At 52.1% G+C, this 20,818-nt stretch overlaps 3 protein-coding genes across 5 annotated transcripts; 2 read left to right on the forward strand and 1 right to left on the reverse strand.

Annotated features, from left to right (window-relative positions):
• Nucleotides 1-3: 3 nt before the first annotated feature.
• Nucleotides 4-6,641, forward strand: STAR (steroidogenic acute regulatory protein). The gene is made up of 9 exons (XM_052805804.1): nucleotides 4-507; nucleotides 1,116-1,416; nucleotides 2,633-2,798; nucleotides 3,401-3,514; nucleotides 3,795-3,922; nucleotides 4,003-4,161; nucleotides 4,731-4,915; nucleotides 5,126-5,219; nucleotides 5,307-6,641. Exons 2-9 carry the CDS (start codon nucleotides 1,378-1,380, stop codon nucleotides 5,412-5,414), a joined length of 993 nt encoding a protein of 330 aa, XP_052661764.1. The 5' UTR covers nucleotides 4-507; nucleotides 1,116-1,377; the 3' UTR covers nucleotides 5,415-6,641.
• ASH2L (ASH2 like, histone lysine methyltransferase complex subunit) lies at nucleotides 6,109-16,102 on the reverse strand. 3 transcript variants are annotated; one of them, XM_052805801.1, is made up of 17 exons: nucleotides 15,951-16,102; nucleotides 15,592-15,661; nucleotides 14,538-14,683; nucleotides 13,689-13,777; nucleotides 13,240-13,334; nucleotides 13,010-13,105; nucleotides 12,684-12,779; nucleotides 12,371-12,446; nucleotides 11,642-11,659; nucleotides 10,176-10,269; nucleotides 9,581-9,798; nucleotides 9,192-9,359; nucleotides 8,640-8,833; nucleotides 8,113-8,205; nucleotides 7,653-7,751; nucleotides 7,257-7,316; nucleotides 6,109-6,792 (listed from the first exon to the last, which is right to left on the reverse strand). In XM_052805801.1, the coding sequence occupies exons 1-17, from the start codon at nucleotides 16,082-16,084 to the stop codon at nucleotides 6,685-6,687; spliced, it is 1,854 nt and encodes a 617-aa protein (XP_052661761.1). In that variant the 5' UTR covers nucleotides 16,085-16,102; the 3' UTR covers nucleotides 6,109-6,684. The 3 variants fall into 3 exon arrangements, with proteins under 3 accessions (XP_052661761.1, XP_052661762.1, XP_052661763.1); XM_052805802.1 differs by lacking the exon at nucleotides 11,642-11,659; XM_052805803.1 differs by lacking the exon at nucleotides 15,951-16,102 and having other exon boundaries at nucleotides 14,538-14,764.
• Nucleotides 16,103-17,551: 1,449 nt separating this feature from the next.
• On the forward strand, nucleotides 17,552-20,452 carry NODAL (nodal growth differentiation factor). Its single transcript, XM_052806818.1, has 3 exons — nucleotides 17,552-17,769; nucleotides 18,310-19,100; nucleotides 19,197-20,452. Exons 1-3 carry the CDS (start codon nucleotides 17,589-17,591, stop codon nucleotides 19,347-19,349), a joined length of 1,125 nt encoding a protein of 374 aa, XP_052662778.1. The 5' UTR covers nucleotides 17,552-17,588; the 3' UTR covers nucleotides 19,350-20,452.
• The last annotated feature ends 366 nt before the right edge of the window (nucleotides 20,453-20,818 follow it).

A 20,818-nucleotide genomic window follows, 5' to 3' on the forward strand; every position in this document is an offset into this window, starting at 1 on the left:
TTCTCCCTCCTTCTGCCTCCACGGGATGTGGGTGGGAGGGCGCTGGGTGCCCATCCCGGAGCAGGGCCTTCCCGGGCATCCCCTTGCTGGCACGCAGGATGCGGCCATGTGCTCCCCTTGCCCCCAGCTCAGCAGGGCCCAGCTCAGCATCGCCAGCCAAGGGTCCAGGTGGGTCTAGGCAGGTCCGAGCTGTTGCCGGCACCTCATCCTGCCCCGGGCAGGCGAGCGGTGCTGGAGCACGAGTGGGCTCAGCCAGCCGGACCAGCTGTGCTCCCCCCTGTCCCGATGGAGAGGCACCTTCCCGGTGCCCAAGGTAGGTGCTGGGACCTGAATGCCATCCCCGATGCCTGCGGCACCGCGCAGCGCTGCTGCTCCCCGTCCCCGGTGCCGCGGGAGGGCTGCCGTCCCTTCCCCTTGCAGGCTGGGCAGATGCAGCGGGCAGCACGGCGACAGCGTGAGACCCCTGAGGGACGTCTGGAAGAGATGCTGAGGTCACATCAGGAGTCGGTGAGTGTCCCGGGGGTGTCCCAATTAACCAGACCCTCCTGAGGGTTCTGGGTGCCTTTTCGGCACGGCTTCCCGGGGCTGTGCGTGTCTCTGTGCTGGTCTGGGGACCGGCCGCCTGGAGCATTTGCCTTGTGTGCCGTGGCACAGTGTGACTGTCCCCGTGTCCCCTCCCGAGGGGCACAGAGGGGCTTGTGCCCCTCCAGCCCCCACAGCCCGGAGCCGGAGGGGCGGCTCTGCCCGGGCTGTTTTGGTTCTTCTCACAAACAACAGCGTGTCCTTGTGCCGAGGCCTTGTGCCTGGGAGCAGCGTCTCCAGCTGGGATAACAAGTCCCAGCCGCTTCGCAGCCGGGGGGTCTCCCTGCCGTCCCGGTCCCCGGTGCTGTGTCCCCCGGCCAGGGTGCTCCAGCCTCCTTGCTGGCAAGGCGGGGGGGCTGCAGGGGACCGGGGGTGACACCTTGCCGGAGGGTCTCACCCACTCTCCCCGGGCACTGCAGAGCCGTCGGTGCTCGGCGTGCGTTTGGCACGAGCTCCAGGCTACGGGGTTGGGAGCTGCCGGCAGCGGCTCAGGGATTTCAAACCCTCCTGGTTTTTCCTCCCCGTGTGTGCAGGCATGTGGGGACCCGGCGGACGAAGCCCTGCCGGGGGGAGAGCTGCGGCAGAGATCCGGGAATCGTGCCTGCGTGGGGCTGCAGCACTGGTTGGCGAGCAGGAGCACAGCTTCGGTAGGGATTTCCCGGTAAAAACATTCAGGAAGGGGATGGTGCAGCTTTCGGCTTCCTCCTGGTCCCACCGGCACCTCCATCTAATTGCACATCGCTGACGTGAATACGAGGTGTCTCTTCTTGCCCGTGACGGAGAAGAGCAGCCCCGATGATGGAGAGGAGCAGCGGGACCGTTCCCGGGTGGCAGGTAGGACCCAAATCATCTCTCGGGGGCTCGGCAGGCGGACTGGGGGAGGCGAGGGGCTCCCTGGGGCCGGGCTGCCGGTGCAGAGAGCGGCTGACCTCCCCCTTGGCCAAGTTGTTGCAACAGCGGGGAGGAAGGTCAGGTTCCCCGCAGGAGGGTGCAGGGGCTGACGTCAAAGGAAGCAGCTGGTGATTCACGGGTTCTTGGGAGCGCTGGTCTCTGGGGCCGTAACTCATCCCAGAAATGTCATTTCATCCTTGAGTGTTATCGCTGCTCTGCTGTTGCCCGCTGCTCCCAGCCCCACGGCAGATAAACCGGCCTCTGGGTGAGCTGTGGGGGCTGTCCCTCGCTCCCAGCCCTGGGCTCGGTGACTTAGTATACTTAATATTCAGCTTTATATGGGCTGAAAGAGCAGCTGCGTTAGCGTGGCGCTGTGCGGGGCAAAGGGGAGGGCTGCACACCCTCCAAAACGCTCTTGTCCACGTGATGTGCGTGAAGTATCCCTGGTGTTCCTGCTGTGCACAGCCATCCCGGGTGCCCGCCGATCCCATGCGTATTTGCGGGTGCCAGCGATGCCGGGAGGTCCCGTTCTGCGGGGTTTGGTCTTGTGCAATGGAGCTTTAACTTGCCACCGCAGCGAGGGCTCTGCCGTGGGGTCTGGTCCCTAGGTGGGGGACAGGCTGCCCCGATTCTTGTGTCCAGCGTTAGCTGAGGCTGTGCTGAGCCTGACTCCAGTTATTCCAGGATGGTTGTGCTGTGAGACGGTGTTGTCCATCATTATCTATTGTTATCTTAGTTATCTGCCATTATCCGTGGTTACCTGTCAGAGTTGATTGTTATCCATGGCTGATGATCCATGCGGGGGCAGCCGTGCCGTGGACCCCAGGTCCATGTGCAGCGGGGTTTGTCCCTGGCGCAGGAATCACCTGCAAAGCACCATAGGAGCTGGACAGGGGGACTGTGCCTCGGTCTCTTGCCCCTGTCTCGCTGCAGGAGCTGCCCGTGCCCCCCCCACGGCTGGACCGCGGACGGGGGCTGGCCGGGCTCCATCGTGCCAGCGCGGTGTACGAGCATGCGTCCGCCCATGTGCGTGCATCTGCTCGCCGGACGCACGGCGGTGACCCGTGGCCCCCGGCAGATGCGTGAGGAGCCGAGTTTGGCCTTGGCCCCCCGGGCCCTGCTGTAAGTGATGGCTCTTATCTCCCTGCTGACAAGCCAGCATCCTTCAGCGGGCGTACTTAAGGCCGAGCACCCGGAGGGCCAGAGCAGAGGAGAACTCGCCGCAGAGACGCCCGCCCGCAGCTCCGTTTGGACCAGGAAGATGCTGCCCGCTACGTTCAAGCTCTGCGCTGCCATCTCCTACCGGCACCTGCGCAACATGACCGGTGAGGGGCCGGGGGACCGGGACGCGGGGCTGGGGGATCCCCTCTCCATGGGCTGCCTGCGGTGGGCAGCGCCGGCAGGGTTCGCAAGGCGGGAGGAGGCTGGAAGCTCCGGGGATGCTCTCCCCACCCCATGCCACGTTGCTTTCTGGGTTTCGTGCTTTACTGTCTCCACAACCCTTTTTGCTGCCAGACCTATTGCTGGGGTCCGAGGGGGATGGCTGCGTGCCTCTGCTGAATGTGGAGGGTAGCTATAGGTAACGGTCCCGCTGGCTGTGAGGATTTTGTATTCTTGTGCTCCATTTCCTACGGCCTTTCCTGGGCACCTGCATGATTGCTCCTCGGTATTTTTATGGCTGTCATCTTGCTCCCTGCGTGCTGCATGACTCGGACCTGGAGCAAAGCCCGGGTTTGTTTAGGAGAGCTTCTGTCCCAGAGCAGTGCAATGGCAGTCAACTGCTCTCTGTGCCTGTAGGAACTTCAGTGAAGGTGGCAAACAGAGGCTTTTTCAATGTCCTATGTTTAAATTGGAGAAAAAAAAAAAATAGCAAGCCCCGTGTGGTGTGGTGCCTGGTGCCGGCGAGTGATGCATTCTCTGCTCTCAGGTCTGAGAAGACAAGCTGCTGTCACCATCAGCCAGGAGCTGAGCAAGTTCGCCTGCCACAGCACGGGACCCAGCACGTGGATTAACCAGGTTCGCAGAAGAAGCTCCTTGCTCAGTAAGTGACTGGCAGGCGGGGTCTGCCCCTTTCTGCCGGGTGGTGGGTGCCATCATGGGTCAGGGCTCGGGAGAGTGGTTGGAGGAAAACCTGCTCGTGGGTAGCCTGTGCTTTTGCTAAACGAACGGTGAAGGCAGGCAAGCAGTGGGAATTGAGTTTACTTCCCTAGCCCCTGGGCATGGAGAAGCATATTTGATGCAGATAAAGCTTATCTGGTGTTATGTTAGTCAACTGTGCAGTGTTCTTACACTCACACCTGCTTTCGTCTGATCTCATGCAGGCTCAAGGCTGGAAGAGAAGCCCTTCAGCGAGATGGAAATGTCTTACGTCAAGCAAGGAGAGGAAGCCCTCCAGAAATCACTCAGCATCCTTGGGGACCAGGACGGCTGGAAGACAGAGACAGTGGTGGTAGGTGCTCTGCTTTGCGGCAGACTGACACGGTCCTCCTGTGAACATTCGTGATATTAATTCTGCCTTTCCCTCTCTAGGATAACGGCGACAAAGTGCTGAGCAAGGTGCTCCCGGACGTGGGCAAGGTGTTCCGACTCGAGGTGGTGGTGGACCAGCCCCTGGACGCGGTGTACAGTGAGCTGGTGGACAACATGGAGCAGATGGGAGACTGGAATCCCAACGTCAAAGAAGTCAAGGTAGGAAGCGCACGTCAGACCTGTCTCAGCCAGGGGTTCGCACACATGTGCTGCTCCGAGTGGCATTGGAAGGGCCAAAGAATCGCTTTGCCTGTCACAGCAGGGGCACAGGGATTTCTCCACCTGTTCTTTGGGAACAGAGTAGTAGTGCTTGTTCTGTAGTAATTGCGTTGCTGCTGCAGCAGAAGCGAGCCTGTAGCAGGCTGTCTGCTACTTTTTCTGTAGGAAACGCACTTGCGCTTTACTGCAAGGTAGCAGGCCAGTTCTGTTGTTAAATTTGCGCTGTTACTGGAGGAGAAATAGCACAGTACCCCAACGTGCAGGGAAGAGCGTTTTGCTATTCTACAGCTTGTCTAGAATAAGAGAAGTGTTAAGAGAAATACCTCCCCTTTTCAGGTATTGAAAACTCATGTTCTGCATTCTAGGATGAAGCAGATATTTGATTTTTCTCACTATAAACACTGAGGTTTCTTAAGAGCATGTGTTTGAGCACATGGTAATCAAAGCTAGCTTTTAGCTATGTTTGCAGTAAATACTTCAAATTAATGTTTTAATTCTAAACTGTCCAGATTCTCCAGAAGATTGGAAAGGACACAGTGATCACCCACGAGAAGGCGGCCGCTACCCCTGGTAACATTGTTGGACCACGGGACTTTGTGAGTGTCCGGTGCTCTAAGAGACGTGGCTCCACCTGCGTCCTGGCCGGCATGTCCACAAAATACGGAGCTATGCCAGAACAGGAAGGATTTATAAGGTAATCACCTTTTGCATTCACTTACAGCGTGTGTAATGAAAGTCAGATTCACACACTAGCTTTCAGTATGGGCTCAGAGTTGTGAGGTTTGTGTCAGTAGCAGGAACCACTAAGGAAACCCTAATTCATGAAGTGCTTCAGCACAGCTGTAATTTTTGAGGCTAAGTCAGAAAGCAATGTTCTAAGGTGTGCGTTCCTGTCCTCTTACAGAGCTGAGAACGGTCCCACATGTATGATCCTGCGCCCGCTGCCTGGCAGTCCTTCACAAACCAAGCTAACGTGGCTCCTCAGCATTGACCTGAAGGTAAGTTTTGCAGCAAACATTTCAAAGCAGAAGCAGGAGTTTATTAGAGGCAAGTTCCACTCACAGGCTCTATCTGCTCCTCTCCAGGGCTGGCTGCCGAAGACGATCATCAACCAGGTCCTGTCCCAGACGCAGGTCGACTTTGCCAACCACCTTCGGCAGCGCCTGGCCCGGACAGTGGCCCTGAACTGCTGACCACAGTGACTAGTGTTGTAATGCTTTGATCAGGGGTGAAGTAGGGAATCATGTAATTGTCAAGTCAGACAATTTAATTACAGCCTGTGCTAATTAGCCAAGACCTTTAATAGTAGATACCACTACTTAATACATGGTTTCAATAAATAAATAAAGCTGTGTTTATTGTTATTAATTAGTTAGTTAGGCCTCTGTGACCTCCCTGACAGGGACAGCACATGCTCATTGTGCAAATGCAGGACCAAAAAGTTGAGGCAAGTCCTGCATTTGCTCCCCATAATATGTGCTGGCCCAGTCAGGCTCCTGCCACCTCCCTAACTAATTACTTTCAATAAATAAATAAAGCAAGCTTTAATTAGTGGTGTCTACTATTAAAGGCCTTGGCTAATTAGTTATTAGGAATAGCAGGAGCACCAGCACAGGACTGACTTCACATTTTACTCCCCTCCTTCCCCCAAAACACAAACACAGCACACACTTACCTGGGGGTAGAAGCAGCTCTAATTTATTTTTCCTGTACAGACACACACAAAGTGTCAAATTATTTATTCATTCAAAGCTCTGTGTAACTAACTTGTCAATGCAGGGAGCAGAAGGAGATCTTCAGCTTGAGTTATCTCTAACGTGTAGCTACTTTGAGTTTAAATCTCATTCATAACAAGTCACAAGACAAAAAAAAAAAAACCACAAAAGAAAGAGTTAAAGCCTTTATTTTTAAACTGGTTTCCAGTTTGTGGGGAAAAAAATACAGTTTGGACGGAAGCCCAAATTTCAGTCTTACATGCAGTAGTCTTGTTACAACACAATCCTTCTGGCTGGAAGCTGTTGTTTACAATTAGCCAAACACAGGTCAGCAGAAGTGTCAATGTTCCTTCTGCAAGTGTACATAGAGCAGGTCTATCCAATTACAGCCTGCTCTCACTGAACAAATTGACTGTTACAACCCAGGTACATCACATGAGAAGTTACCTCAACACAATACTTGCTTCTTCAGCTAGCTACACTGTAAACATTACTGAAGACTCCGAGATGCCCACAAATAGCACAATACATACTAGAACTGCATTCACTTAGACTCCAGCGTAGTGGTAGAGCATGAATCTTCAGCAGGTAACAAATATACATAAGGCCTGCCATCAAGAGCTGCGTTGGCTTCAGCTTGTTTGCTTGTTGGCTGATCGCTCTGAGTGATGCATGTTCCTCTATAATAAAAACCACTTGACTGGATACCCACCACATCATTTTTGTTAACGCTGCGCCACCACTTCATTTATGGCTCCCAGGGTGGACTTCGTCTTCCATCAACTTCTGTCTCTACATGATACAGTACATCTGCCAGTGTGTGTTCTACAACAGCACCCCAGCCCATGTCACTCATCTGCAAAGGGAATGAAAGACAGTTAGCTTGAGTCATGAAGTACAGGCTCAGGACAAAGAGTGACTAGCCCTGCTGTACAGCAGCATTCCAGGACTGTTCCCCTCCTGAAAACATTGGGGGGGGGGGGGAATTTCCAAGCGTTTCCTTAAAAAAAAGAATTCAGCCCTCTTACTGATAAAAAGAAGCTAACATAGGCAAGAACAGGGACTTTACAATCTGTCAAGAGGAACAAGACAGCATCTAGTATTTAGTTAAAATTTAGTTATTTGTTAGGCTATCAGTCCTTACATATTTTTGAATACTGTAGCCAAAGGGATTGTATTTAAGTACAAAGAGTGAAGAGGACAGATACAAGCTTGGTATAAATCAACTCCCACCACCACCACAAAATCTCAACCACCTTTTGTTTAAATATTGTGAGGCTATCACAAAGTGGGGGGTAATAAGCTTCCGTTATTACTTACTGGACGGTAAGTGATATCTCTAGGTGGATACTTGAAATATGGCCCAAAGTTTATAGAAACCTGTGGAAGACACATTTGTCATTAGATCAAAAAAAAGGAGGGGGGCAAATGTCTTTACTCTTCAGTCCTCATCCTCTCCTACTCCTGAGCCTACCAGCACCCTGTGCAAGACCACATGAACAAACATCCTTGGCATGAAAGGAGAGCATTCGTTCAGTGGTTTGATAAAGTTACATCACACAAGTGAACCAGCAGCATTGTTCTAGAGTCACTTCACTAAAATAATTCCCATCTTTCCTCTTCACTTGCTTGACATGTTCCCAGAGCGCCCACACTCTATGCATTACTAAAACTATGATGGACTTTGAAAGATAATTCCTAAGATATGTTACTTGCCGTGCAGCCTTTGTACAAAGAAATAGCAGGAAAATAAACTCCTTCAAAGATGTCTTTAAAGGCAATGCCTTGGCTGGCACCATTCTTGAAGAATATTATCTGAAAAGAAAAAAGAAGGTTTTTTCCATTGAGGCTAACTTTCATGACCTTACTTGTGAACTACAAAGCAATCCTCAAGAGGCAGCTTAACCTACACTCCCCTTTACTTGATGCCAGACAATTACTTAAGTGAAAGCAATAACATGGCAAGCAAAGGGCGCAGCTGGTTTGTTAAGTTTGTGTTTATTGTTGCTTTAATAAAAGCATTCTTGGTTTTGATGAAGAACTAATGATCAGCCTCCCTTTGTGTTCATTAAATGCAAGCGATTAATACATACAATAAGCCAGTCTCAGCAGGCTCTCCATTCTTCCTGGAGTTCTACATCCTCCCACTCACTCCACCTACCAAGGCTTAACTTACCTGGCTTCCGGGTGCTTGCTTTAGGCTCTTCTCCGCTTTGTCCACAAAGTCCTTCTCTTCAAAGTACAAGTAGCTTTTGAATTTGATCAAAGCCTGAAATATTAGAAGAAAACCACTTCAGAAGTAAGCCAGAAAAACTGTTACCTTTAGTGACATATTAAAGAACGGCAGACCTACAGGAGGAGCCCTGCTGTGGGATAGGCGTGCCTGTTGTGTCAGAAAAAGAGCGATTCACACATCTCAAATATTTGAGAACCAGAAGGGGAAGAGAAGATGAAATGAGATATGGGCAATCTCATTCAGTAGTCCATGCAGAGTCTTCCCTCCTTGCAGAACCTCTGGGTAGTTCTAGGTATTTTCTTTTCTGGAGATCAACACTTTGGACCTCTTTGCTATGAACTGCACTGGTACCCAGAGGTAGGATGGAAAGGATGCAATCAAAGGGGGCAAAAGTGAGGCTAGAGCAACCTGTTTTCCACTTGTCCAACTAGCCAACACTTAATCCAATAGTGAACTCCACACCTCACCTTATCTTTGTAAGTGTCAGGCAGTGATTTGGCAGTCTCAGTATCTTCTGGAAGACAGATGTAAAATCCCAGTATATCACCCTGTCCATAGCCAGATGAATAGTGTTTCCCTATCGACTGGTGAAACTTTGTCCCCTTTTTGCTGCGCCAGGAGTAACTGAACTTGTCATATCCCAGAGGCGCCTGGAGGTTCCCTGCAGAAACCAACGTTTCTTCATGAACATACACAGCGTAGCAGGAGCACCTTTGTGTGTCCCACTTCAAGTTTTGGAACAGTAATTACATTCAGTTAACAAATACGACTGCCATTAGTACAAATGTGTTGACTACAGTGTTAAGCAAGGCCAAGCATGCAACAGCATAAAGGATCCACCCGTACTGCAGTTCTGCAGAATTTAGATCACCTGCAGAAAGAGTTTCCCCTTAAGAAAAGCAGTGAAGAAGCAGGCAAGCTGAACATGACTTATGCTCCTTAGGTCTAAATTACTAGGGAAAGAAATATAGGAACCAGGTGGAATACACTGATAAGAAATATTGGGTAAAATTATTTACCTAACGGCTGTGACCAGCCTAATCTGGCAGCTGTGTCTGGAGGCATCTCATCCATGGATATTTCAAAGTACCACGCTCCTTTCCGCACTCCATGCGAGGCTCGTACCATTGAATAGCCCTTTTCACCAATAACAGTCAGTCTGTCATCAGAAATCTTTAACTGAGGAGCTGTGGTAGGTGAGAGAAGATGGTATGAGCAGTTCATTTGGGATACCTAATGCGCAGCGATGTCAAAAGGTAAGTGAACATGGAGAAGTGGATTTAACATTTGCACCTCTTAAAGCAATTACGTCTGAAACTTCAATAACCAGTAACAAGAGGTTCCAGAAGATGGCCCCTCATAAGAAGAGCTGGCTATACAACTTGCATACAATCAGCAAGCTTTGTACCTCGGTCATGCAGTGCTAGGAGGACTCGTTCATACAGGCAGGCTCTGTAGAGGTCCCCAGGAATAGGCTTTCCTGCCCAACAGTCTAGCTCCAATTTTTCTGGGTCAGGTGCGTGGGGGTCAGGCTCAGCCAAGATGTAACGATATCCATCTTTATTAAAGGGGTGTTCCAAAGGATAACCGTGGGGTGGTAAGCGCTGAGCAGAAAACAACGGGTCACTGCGAAACACAAAAACTACAGGTTGGCATCTCTCGGCAGCTACGGTTCAGTCACAAGTCATCCCAGGACAACCTCTTACAGAGCTGTACCTGCAGTGCTCACGGCCTGCACACTGCTTTGCTTCCAAGAGTCTGTGCAAAATGAGCACAGACTCATCTACGAAATGAGTGTATACCCACCTATTTCAAATAATTTCTAGCATGTGACCTATCAGTAACATCACAGGGTTATGGCATGACTCCCCATAAATCTACCAAGGGCAGAGACAGGTGGGAGGCAGCTTAAGGCATCAAAAGCAAAGTTGTCCCTCTGACTAGCGTACAACACCTCACTACAGATGCTCATCACTCTGCCACTGCGTCATCTTTCCTCTTACCTTCTGGTTTTCTTGGCTGTTCCTGTGGTCCCTCCATCTTGCTGCTTGCGCTTTGCTCCCCGTCCCTTCCCACTGCCTCCTGCAGCAATTCCCCCTTAACACAGAAACCACGGCGTATTAAGCAGCTGATGATCAGAGAGAGCCCGTGAGCATGGAATCTCCACAAATAGAGAGGGGCAGAAGCAGCCAAATTAAAATCAGTTCATGAGCTCAAGTACATTCTTCCACAGTTCGGTGTGAAACAGACTTTACTGAAAATGAGCACAGCGAAATCCAGAACTTTTATGTAGCTTCTAGTCAACTTTTGAAATGTCTAAATTTAGAGTGGAAGCTAAGTGAGATTTATCAATAAAATGAGCTCAACTCAAGCTTTTAAGGTGAGAATTAAGAATCTTTTCTGTCATCAAAAGATCTACAGACAGCAGCATTGGGATCCACTTCAAAAGCATTATTATTTGCTTTCATGGAGATTCCAGTCACAGTTCAAATTTATTTCTGCAAAAGTAGCAGAAAACCCAACCTACAGCACACAGTGGCTGATTTTAAGCAAAGTCATCATCCCAGTGACACACTATGCTGGAGAAACACTCTGACACCAATAAGTGCTTAACATTAAATTTCCATCTATAAAATAAAATACACCAAAGTTGAGGAAAAATGAAAAGCAATAGAGGTGTTTCTCTCCAGTATTACCAAAATCAGTACTACAATTGAACAGTGTATCATTTTGTATTACAGCACCCAATTTTTCTCGTAAATAAAACTATAGTATAGGAAAAGCTACATGTCAAGTGTAATCAAACTAATATCAGTATAACATTTTAATACATTAAAATGTATATGCATTTTATCATTACACTATTTCAAAAAAGATCGCTGTTGATTTACAAGCAAAACTACAGAATTTTTAAGTACTGTAGATAAACACCTTTACAAACCGCATACTGTGTCGTAACTAAAAATATAGTCAGCTTTTAAATTATCAGCATTCCCCTTACAGTGTAAGGGATTCAAAACATTGAAGGAATACCATATTCTGCACAAACATGACATGATCTCAGCTGCACTTGCTAGTCTAAGTGCAGATAAACATATAGGCTCTCCAGTTTGTCATCACTTATTTGCCTAAACAATCACAATATCCTATCAGCTCACGGATTCAGACCACTTATTTAGGTGTTAAGATTTAAAACTACAACAATATCAGGTCAAATCGTACAAAGTAAAAATAAACATAAGTGAAAATAAAACTTTAAACCAGTCAAGTGGGGCAGAATATGATAATTAAAAGCTTCTAACTGCTGAAGATTAAAAAGTGAAATTGTTGTTTTGTATTAAAGTATTATTGCAATCACATCAAGGCACGCTTTTTATTTTTAATCGACTTTAGCTTCTAAGATAATTGAGCAAAAAAGCTTTGCAAACAATAATACTTAAGTTTTAGAAGCTGAAAGGTAAATATTCACCTCCCAAAGAGGCTCCACCTGTAAGAACAGAAGTGGCACCACATATTTGTCAATCTTCCAGAAATTAAATAAAAAACAACCAGTGCATGAAATGGAGACAACGCAGCCTTAGATATCTATAACCTTGTTTTAAAAGGCCTAAAACACCTCCTGTTAGGTACTACTTGAAGGTGTTTAATATAGAATGGTGCAGCCTTGTGCACAAAGAAATCTCATGGGCAGTTAACATTACTACAGTAAGATTTCTGTAAGTAATCTCATCAGAGAGCTAGGCAAAGTTGTTAGCACAGCTGTCATTCCGCAAAAACACTACTAAACGAACAACACTAAAATGCAAGCAGTGATTATAAGGAATAATATATACTTTCCCCAACTACTTTCAAATCCCAGACTGCGGGAAACAGGAAGTCTGAATAATACAAGTAGGTAAATTAAAATCATTCAGGAAGAAAACTGACAAGCTCAGCTTTCTTGCAAGCATCTTGATTTAGCTGGCCACCGTGAAGAAAAAAGTTGAACCTTCACAAGAAGGTAAAGTTAATCTATCTTTAGAAAGCCACAGTGAGACTGGCTGAACATGTTTTGACCATAATAAGCATGACCTCAGTTCACACAACAACTTTAACTGCAGCATCTCAACTGATGTAACTGCACAGCCACCCAGCTATATGACTGGGAAAATACAGCCTGGTCCCAAATATTCAAAAACCGCCTGATCAAAGAACTTGCCGTTTAAGCTTCCGCTTGTGGATACAGCATTGTTCTGTTTCTGGTTATCGTATGCAGGACCAATATTGGCAAGATCCTGAAAGAGATAAAAAACCTGATGTATAGACTCGGTCAAACTTACCACCCAAAGCCTGAACAAGGCAATTCCAGGTGCTGGAGTACTCCAACACATTGCTTGGCACAACACAGGCTCACAGCGTGACTTGGCTAAGTTTTGCTCATTTGACTGAGTGTAAGCCACCAGCAAAAAGAACCCTCGCCCCTTCCTCCCAATGCCCCACGGTGCACTTTCCTTCCATCTCTAATTACGTACTTGGTCTAGAAGTCCAAACTTGGGGTAATCTTCTTCTGGGTCTTTACTCCCTGGGTCCGGATGCTCTTTCACCAAGAATACATCTCTTTCTTTACACTAAAATAGGAGGAGGAGTTTAAGTGACACAAGGTAAGATCATATCAAGTTCATTAAGAAGTGTTTAAATCCTAGTGTTTACTATTAATATATAGTATGCATATCAACTACCTAAGAAGCATTAGAATCGTTACCATTTTGCTAAGGTCTGGACTTAGAACTAACACGAATGTCAGACAACTGTACCATTCGCAGAAAATCCTCCATGAATTTAACTCTTGAATACTTACCATAGTTTTGACAATATTATTAGGCCAAGTCATTTTCCCAGGTCTCTGTCGTGTTGTCATACACTCCCAGTATTTATCAATAAATGGAATAATATCCTGTAAAAAAATAAAATAAAATAGAGTCTTAAGAGTGCGGGTCTGAAAGTCTTGCTGCCAATATTTGTTTGAACTTGCTCTTCACTGAAATCATAGCTTGCGTAAATCCGTGATGATTTTTATAACAGCGATACCTTATCTTTTGAGAACATAGTTTTCGGGTGCTCATCTTGTGTCCTTGACTGCCACGTTAAGTTGGCCAGAGCACTAAGGCACATTTCCTTGAGATCTTCAAAACAAAAACATACCAGAGCTAGAATTACACTTCATGGGAAGATCAAACATACACCCACATACACAGCAATTACTAACCACAGAGCACCCATGCTATATAATAACAGTGAAACCCTCACAAGTTCTGTCCTAACTCAGCAGCCCTCATTAAACAGAAGATTTTCACCACCTTAATAAGTTAGTAGCAAAACATTTTTAGAAAAAAACCACACATGCTTGTTGACCAAAAAATCCCGTATTAGCATTTCTGAAAAGCTTCGGCAGGACCCTCCCACCAACTTTAGATAAAATGAAGCCTCTAGGACTATCTTGCCCAAAATTTCAACAAACTTCATGCTTTCACACTTACTGGCTTGTTTTCTTAAGAAATACGTGTTCCCACTGTGATGGCAAACATTGCAATGGAAACTGTAGTTGGTCATGAAAGGCAGACATGATCTGGAAAAGAGCATGCTGATTTGTAAGTTCTGGCGTACACCTTACTTACTACATCAGGTTAAGAAAGTAATTATTCCAGGTTAACAAATTAATTGTTCTCTCTCTCTCCAAAACCAGAAACATCCGACGGGTTCAATGATATTTTCATCAAATTAGGTTTATCACGGGCATCAAGAAAAGCCACAAAGCTCTTGAGAAAAACATAAGCAAGCCAAGTGTCATCTTGTTTTAGACGAGTCCTGAAATTCATTCAGCAAAATAAAGAGAGACAACAATCCAGAAGCTCTGGACAAGAAGCTCCATCTGAGTCAATTAATTAATTTTAATTGGAAGTCTAGAGTACTTTTTAGGGACAAAACACAACCAAAAAAGTTGAGTTTTTGATAAGTCTAAGGTCAGTACCACATTCATTCTAGAAAGAAAGCTGAATTTACTTTTCACTTACAGGAAGATTTTATTTTTTGTTCACCCTAATTGCAAATGTCTGTTGAAGCCCCCTCTGTTTTTCAAATAACATTTACAGGCCTCTAAGGCACCAGGTCCAGTCCTGAGGTCTGGACAAAGAGTGTTTAAAGTTGAAATGTACAAACATAAATACTTCCTGCTGTGTTGGGTACAGCTTTTGTTATTCACATAACACACCCGTTTACAAGTGTCCAAGGACCTGGACAGGGTCCTGGTCCTTGGGAACTCACACTCTAAATACTTCCATTTTTGCTAACCAAAGTTGCGTGCCCAGCATTAAGGAGAGCTTACATACGTGGTATCAATGCCAAACGTGTCTGCTGTGAACCACTTTGTACAAATTCCACACTGCAGCTCTATCTCTCCAAGCTGCCGTCCATTCTCTTCATCCACTGAGCCTGCCTGAGCGTCCAAGACTTCGGAGTTGTCCCCAGCAGCTTCCTACAACCAGAGCAGATCAGCAAACTTGGACTGGCTTAAAGATTGACTGAATCAGACAGGAAAGAAGTTTTGTGCAGTAACCTGTCAAGACAGGAGAATTTAGAGGGAATGAATTTTTTTTCCCTTAATACACAGCCATGCTGTGAGCGAGCTGAAACTATTTTGTACATTCAGCTAGTTAGAACTGGTCAGATGGGTGAGGATTTAATTTCCAAAATAATTCTTTAAAGAACTAAAACTGCAGCTAGCAGGATGGAAAGTCCTTCTCGTCCGAACCACAGGAACATGTTCAGATTGGTTTTGAATAACTACCTTCCCACCTTCTATGTCTCTGTCTTACCCCGACTTAGTAATCTTGAAAAATTGAGGATGCTTATTAATCCTAACACACCAAGCATTGCCAAACATCTATTTGTCAAGCAAAAACATTTTATCTTCTGAAAAAAAAATTCTACACTTGCCCTTTTTCTACACCACATACAACCCAGGACTATCTTACACCTTTGCATCTCCCATCATCTATGCAAAGACAGCAGGTCGCTACCAAAAAAAAAAAAAAAAAAAAACAAACCAAAAACAAATGGGAGAAGGGAGAGGGCTAGCAGTCTGATGCACAGGTATCCCAGGAATAAGCCTCAACCTCAGCCTGCAAAGACACACAAGAGGGAAGGGCAATTCCCAAGCCCAGGATCCCTAGCTCTCTCAGACTCCACCACGAGCACAGCTCAGCTGCAGGGACGAGCAAATTGCAGCGTCCAGCAGCAAGGGCAGACAGGCAGCACCCTCACCAAGAGGCTGCACCTTCAGCTTCGGGTGCTCTCACGTTCTCTACCCCTCCCAGCTCCGCAAAACTCTCCCCCGGGGGCCGGGTCTCTCCCAGCCAGCCCCGGCTGCCCGCAGCCACCTACCAGGGGGTCTTTTCCGTTGGCGGACTCTGTCTCCAGAGCTGTGGTGACATCGACCAGGGCGGCATCCCCCCTGAGAGAGCAGAAATACGAGTTCTTGGCGGGGGGAGGACTGACCCCACCTCGGCCCCGCTGTGACCGCAGCCTGGCCCCGGGGCAGCCCCACTGTCGCTGGGGCAAAAGGACCACCCGGAACCCCATGGTTTCCCTGGGGAAGGGATGCCCCCCCCCCCCCGTACCCTCACGGTTTCCAGGGTAACGGGGGAGGAGGGAGCGGCCCACCATCACCCTCACGGTTTCCAGGGCTGGGGGGGGTTGGGCCTGCGCCGGCGGGCCGGGCCCGCGGGTAGGGAAGAGCATACCCGGTCTCGGCGTCGGTTGCTCCCGGTTCGGGCGGGGCCGGAGGCTCCGCGGCGGGAGGGTCCGGGGCGGGCTCCGCGCTCTCGGGCGCAGGAGCAACGATCCCGGCCGCGGCCGCCGCGGGCGCTGCCGCCATTTTCCCCCGCCGCCCCCGCTCTCGCGAGACAACCACCGCCGCGGCGAGCTCTCGCGAGACTCCCCGCTTTAAAGGGCGATGCTCGCTGGTGGGGCCCACCCCGGGAGGAGCGGCGCCACCTGCCGGCGGCAGCCGGGAAGGACGGAGCCGTGGCGTCACGCTCGCTCGGCCGTGACGTCACCCAGCCAAAGCCCCGCAGCTAGGCGCGGGGTTCACTTGGGGGTAATGAACCCCACGTCAGCACACAGGCCCCCGCCGGCAGCAGGTCCCAGGCCCCCGGTGCCCGCGCGGGGTGGGGGGGTGCCGCCAGCAGCGCTCGGGGGCTCCTCTCTGACACCGGCCCCACGCCGCGGGGGGGGGGGGGGGGGGGTCCCGCGTCAAAATTTAGCACGTTTCGTTCCCCCCCCCGGAAAGGAGAAGCGTCGCCTGGCCAGCCGCCGCCCTGCGAAACCCTCTCGCTGGGAGGGCCGGCGGAGGCGTGGGACCCCCCCCCCTCGCTCGGCTCCCCGCACGGCCGGGGGCCGGGCACAGCTGTGCGGGGGCGGGGGGGGGGGGGCAAGCGCGCAGCCATGTGTCCCCACGGCCGCTCGCCCTCGCTCTGCAGCATGAAAGGCTCGCGGCAGAAGGGTTCACCCATCGCACCCCACTGAGCACCTCTGCCCCAGCAGCATCGCGTCCCCCCGAGGCTGGACCTTGTGCAAAGTCCCCCCCCACCACCCCCAAAGACGGTGCCGTTCCCCCTGCGCTGCTCGGCTGGCATCCCCCCCCCCTCCCCCGGCCCGCACCCAGCTGTACGAGTCCCGTTGTCCCTCAGCGGGGAGGGGCGGTGGGTGCTCAGCACCCTCTGCCCTGGTCCTGCTCCGGATTGCGCTGGGAGAAGGGGAAGCCAAGGGGGGGGGGGGGGCACAGCCCCTGCCTGGACGGGGCTGGGGGGATGACGGGGACGATGTGCACGGGTACCCCAGGTCCTGGTCCCTTCTCTAAGGAGCAGGACAGGATTGCTGGGGGGGGGTGCTGGGGCCACCCGTCCCCAGGAATCCCAGGTGCCAGGCAGTGCAGGGTGCTGGGGACAGCGGTGTCCCCGAACAGGGAGGGGGTGGCCGCCCCCCTCCCCCGGCAGGGCAGGGCCGGAGGGAGCTGGTGGTGGGGACGATCCCAGGAGGGATGGATGGAGAGAGGGACGGGGAGGAGGAGAAGAGATGGGGAGATGGAGGGATGAGGCAGGGAGGGAAGGATGGGGAGAAGGAGGGAGGCAGAAAGGGAGGAACGGGGAGATGGAAATGGGGAGGGCTGGCGGGGGGGCAGATGGGGGGGTGGAGGGGAGGGAGGACAGAGATAGGGACGGGGGGGGATGGAGCCGGGGACGGAGGGATGGGAAGAGGGATGGGAAGAGGGACGGGGAGAAGAGGGGAGGGCGGGCGGGAGGGGGGGACTGCCGTGGCCGCCCGGGGCGGTGCTCGGGGCCACTGTACAAATAGGGCGGCTGCGGGCGGCCCCTGCAGCCATGCGGGTCCCGCTGCCCTCCGCGCCCGCCTTGATGCTCTGCGCCCTCGCCCTGCTCCGCCTGGGCTGCGCACCCACCCGCGCCCCGCCGCGCTGCCCCCCGCTGATGCTGCAGCTGCTCCGCGCCCCTCCCGCACCGCTCCGCGCCGCCGCCGCTGCTGCCCTCAGCCTCTCCCCGCACGGTGAGTGGGGCCGCGGCCCCGGGCATCCCTGTCCTGGGACCCGCACAGTCCCCGGGCATCCCTGACTCCGGGACCGGCACTGGCCCCGGGACCCGCACAGTCCCCGAGCATCCCCGTCCTGGGACCGGCACTGTCCCCAAGCATCCCTCTCCCTGGGACCGGCGCTGTCCCCGGGACCCACACCATCTCCGGGACCCGCATCAGCCCCGAGCATCCCCGTCCTGGGACCCGCACAGTCTCCGGGAGCGGCACTGTCCCCAGGCATCCCTGTCCCCGGGACCCACACCATCCCTGAGCATCCCTGTCCTGGGATCCACACAATCCCCAGGATCAGCACTGTCCCCAAGCATCCCTCTTCCCAGGACTGGCACTCTCCGGTGGTCTCCCCGGGTCTCGGAGTGGACCTGGCTACTTTCCCCCGACCCTCGGGGTCCCACAGCAGGGACCGTGCCCCAGCAGCACGTGAGGGCACCGTCCCCTCTGGCGCTGGCACTTGCTGGCAAAGCCGGCGGTCCCCTCACCATGCCCCTTGGGTTTCAGGCTCCCTGCAGAACGGCTCCCGCTGGGCGATCTCCTTCGACATGTCCTCCCTCTCCAGCAGCCAGGAGGTCAGCCTGGCTGAGCTCCGTGTCCACCTGCCCAGCTTCTCCCCAGCCCGCGACGTCTCCCTGGACATCTACCACAGCCAGCGGCAGAGGTGCCGGGGCGATGGGACCTGCGCCCACCAGCTTTTCCTGGGCACGGTGGCTGGCAGCCCTTTTTCCACCCAAGCCTCCTGGAAAATCTTTGAGGTCACCAGCCTGCTCCGGTCCTGGCTCCACCAAGCCGTGGACCCTGGGCTCCATGGTCCCACGGGAGGGGAGCGATGGGAGGCGAGTGGGTTGGCTGCCCCGGCCACCACCGCCATGCGCTCGCCCACCTCAAGCGACACTGGCCACGGGGAGCCAGCCCTGCCCCAGGACGTGACGGACGGAGTCCTGCTGCTTGTCTTCTCCAAGGACAAGTCTCCAGGAGACCACAGCCTCATCAGGACAGCAGAGACCTCCAAGCATGTCATGCGTGACAGCGGCTCCCAGGGTGTGGGGACCCGCCGGCACCGCAGGAACAGGAAGGAGAAGCAAAGAATCAAAGTGAGCGATGCTGCCGCTGCTGTCCCGGGGGAGGAGGGCAGGTCCTTGTGCAGGAGGGTGGACATGATGGTGGATTTCGAGCAGACCGGCTGGGGCAGCTGGATTGTCTACCCCAAAAAGTACAACGCCTACCGGTGTGAAGGGCAGTGTCCGTCACCCGTGGACGAGACCTTCAAGCCCACCAACCACGCTTACATACAGGTAAGAGGGGTTTGCTGCCTCCGCTCCCCCGCGCACCCCAGCCCCGCCGGCCTGCGGCAGGGGGGGATGCTTTGCTCTTCCCGTGTCTCCCCACAGAGTTTGCTGCAGCTCTACAAGCCCAACCAGGTGCCCTGCCCTGCGTGCTCCCCGGTCAGGATGAGTCCCCTCTCCATGCTCTACTATGAGAAGGGTGAAATCGTCGTCCGCCACCACGAGGACATGATCATCGAGGAGTGCGGCTGCAACTGAGGCCAGCTTGTCCCCTGCTGGGAAGGGCCACGTGTCTGCCCAGAAAGCGTCCCCGAGGACTGGCCGCCCAACCCACGACCAACGCGCAGACTGGCGTGTCTCTGAAGCCCACGTGCCCGTGGGTCAGCGAAGCTCTGGCTGTGCCAGGGGAGGAGTGGGGTGCCCGGGCGTTAGCAGTTCTGCAGCACTGCATGGCCACGGTGCATGGTTGGATCCAGGCTCCGCACAGGAAAGGCCATCAGACACCTCCCTGCGGTGCTGGTGGCAGCACCGGGGTGGTGGGTGCCCGACGGCTGCGTTTATCTGGGACCCATGGCACTGGCAGCCGGTGTGTGCCAGGGTAGCCAAGGGCTGGTGCTGCTCCACAGAGGCAGGAGCCGGGGTGCAGGGCTGGAGCCACAGCAGCATTGCTCCCTGCCACGACACACTGCCCACGGCGACGCTCCTTTTGCCCGCCATAGGAATTGCCGGCAGCTCCAGGCTCTCGGCGGGACACTGCAGGACTGGTGTTTGGCCACGCCGAGCATCTGCTCCATTGGGATTTTCAATCTCCCTGGGGTTTAGGCATTTCTCTTAAGACTTCTATTATATTTCTATTAAAACTCTACCAGATTTCTATCACAATTAAGCCAAGTTAACGTGTTAGCCCAGTGTCTAGACCCCCGCACCAGCAGCACACACGGGCAGCAGCAGACAGGGGTTTGTCACAGCCCACTGCTGCCCTGAGCCGCAGGGCTGAGCGTGGCCCTGGGAAGGATGGACCCAGGAGGAACTGGCCGGCAGCAGGCAGGGAGGCAATGACCTCCATCTTATACGCTCCTCACCCAGGACCACACAGGGAGTGATGCAAAAGGCGGACCTGAGGCTCCCACATCCCTCTCCAAAGCATCATCCCTTCACCAGGAGCCAGAGAGAGTTTGCACAGGCAAACGAGGTGCCCCTGGCAATTAGGCAGCCCTGTGGTCGGTCTCGGTGGGTCTAAGCCCCCCCCAGCCCTCCTACCTGCCCTGAACATCTTGGCTCACACACTGCTTTCCTCTGTAAAACCATGGCTTTGCTCAAACCTTTTCCACCACCCACTGGATGGGGCAGTAGTGAAAGGGTCATGGCTGTATAATTCATCAATAAATTTTATATATTAACAATGCCTGGTAGATTCTGCTGATTTCCACTGCCCATTTTTGCTATTGAATTGTCTGTCAGGGCACGATTTCCCCCTGTTTCTCTGTGCATCTGCTGCACCCAGAGGTTCTCCCTGCTCCAGGATTGTTTCTGGCTGCAGCCATATGGCTTGCTGGCAAAACCAGCAATGCCGGGTGGTAGCAGCCAGGGCAGGTGGGCTGCTACCATAACTTGCTAGAGCAAGCGGGTCCCCTCAAATGGTGCAAAACATACTCAACAGCTCTGTGAATAGGAAAGTTCATGTGAGATAATGAAGAAGCTGTTCCCACCCTGATAGGCGGTTGCTC

This window comes from Harpia harpyja, chromosome 13 (assembly GCF_026419915.1).
Source record: "Harpia harpyja isolate bHarHar1 chromosome 13, bHarHar1 primary haplotype, whole genome shotgun sequence".
Taxonomy (NCBI): Eukaryota; Metazoa; Chordata; class Aves; order Accipitriformes; family Accipitridae; genus Harpia; species Harpia harpyja.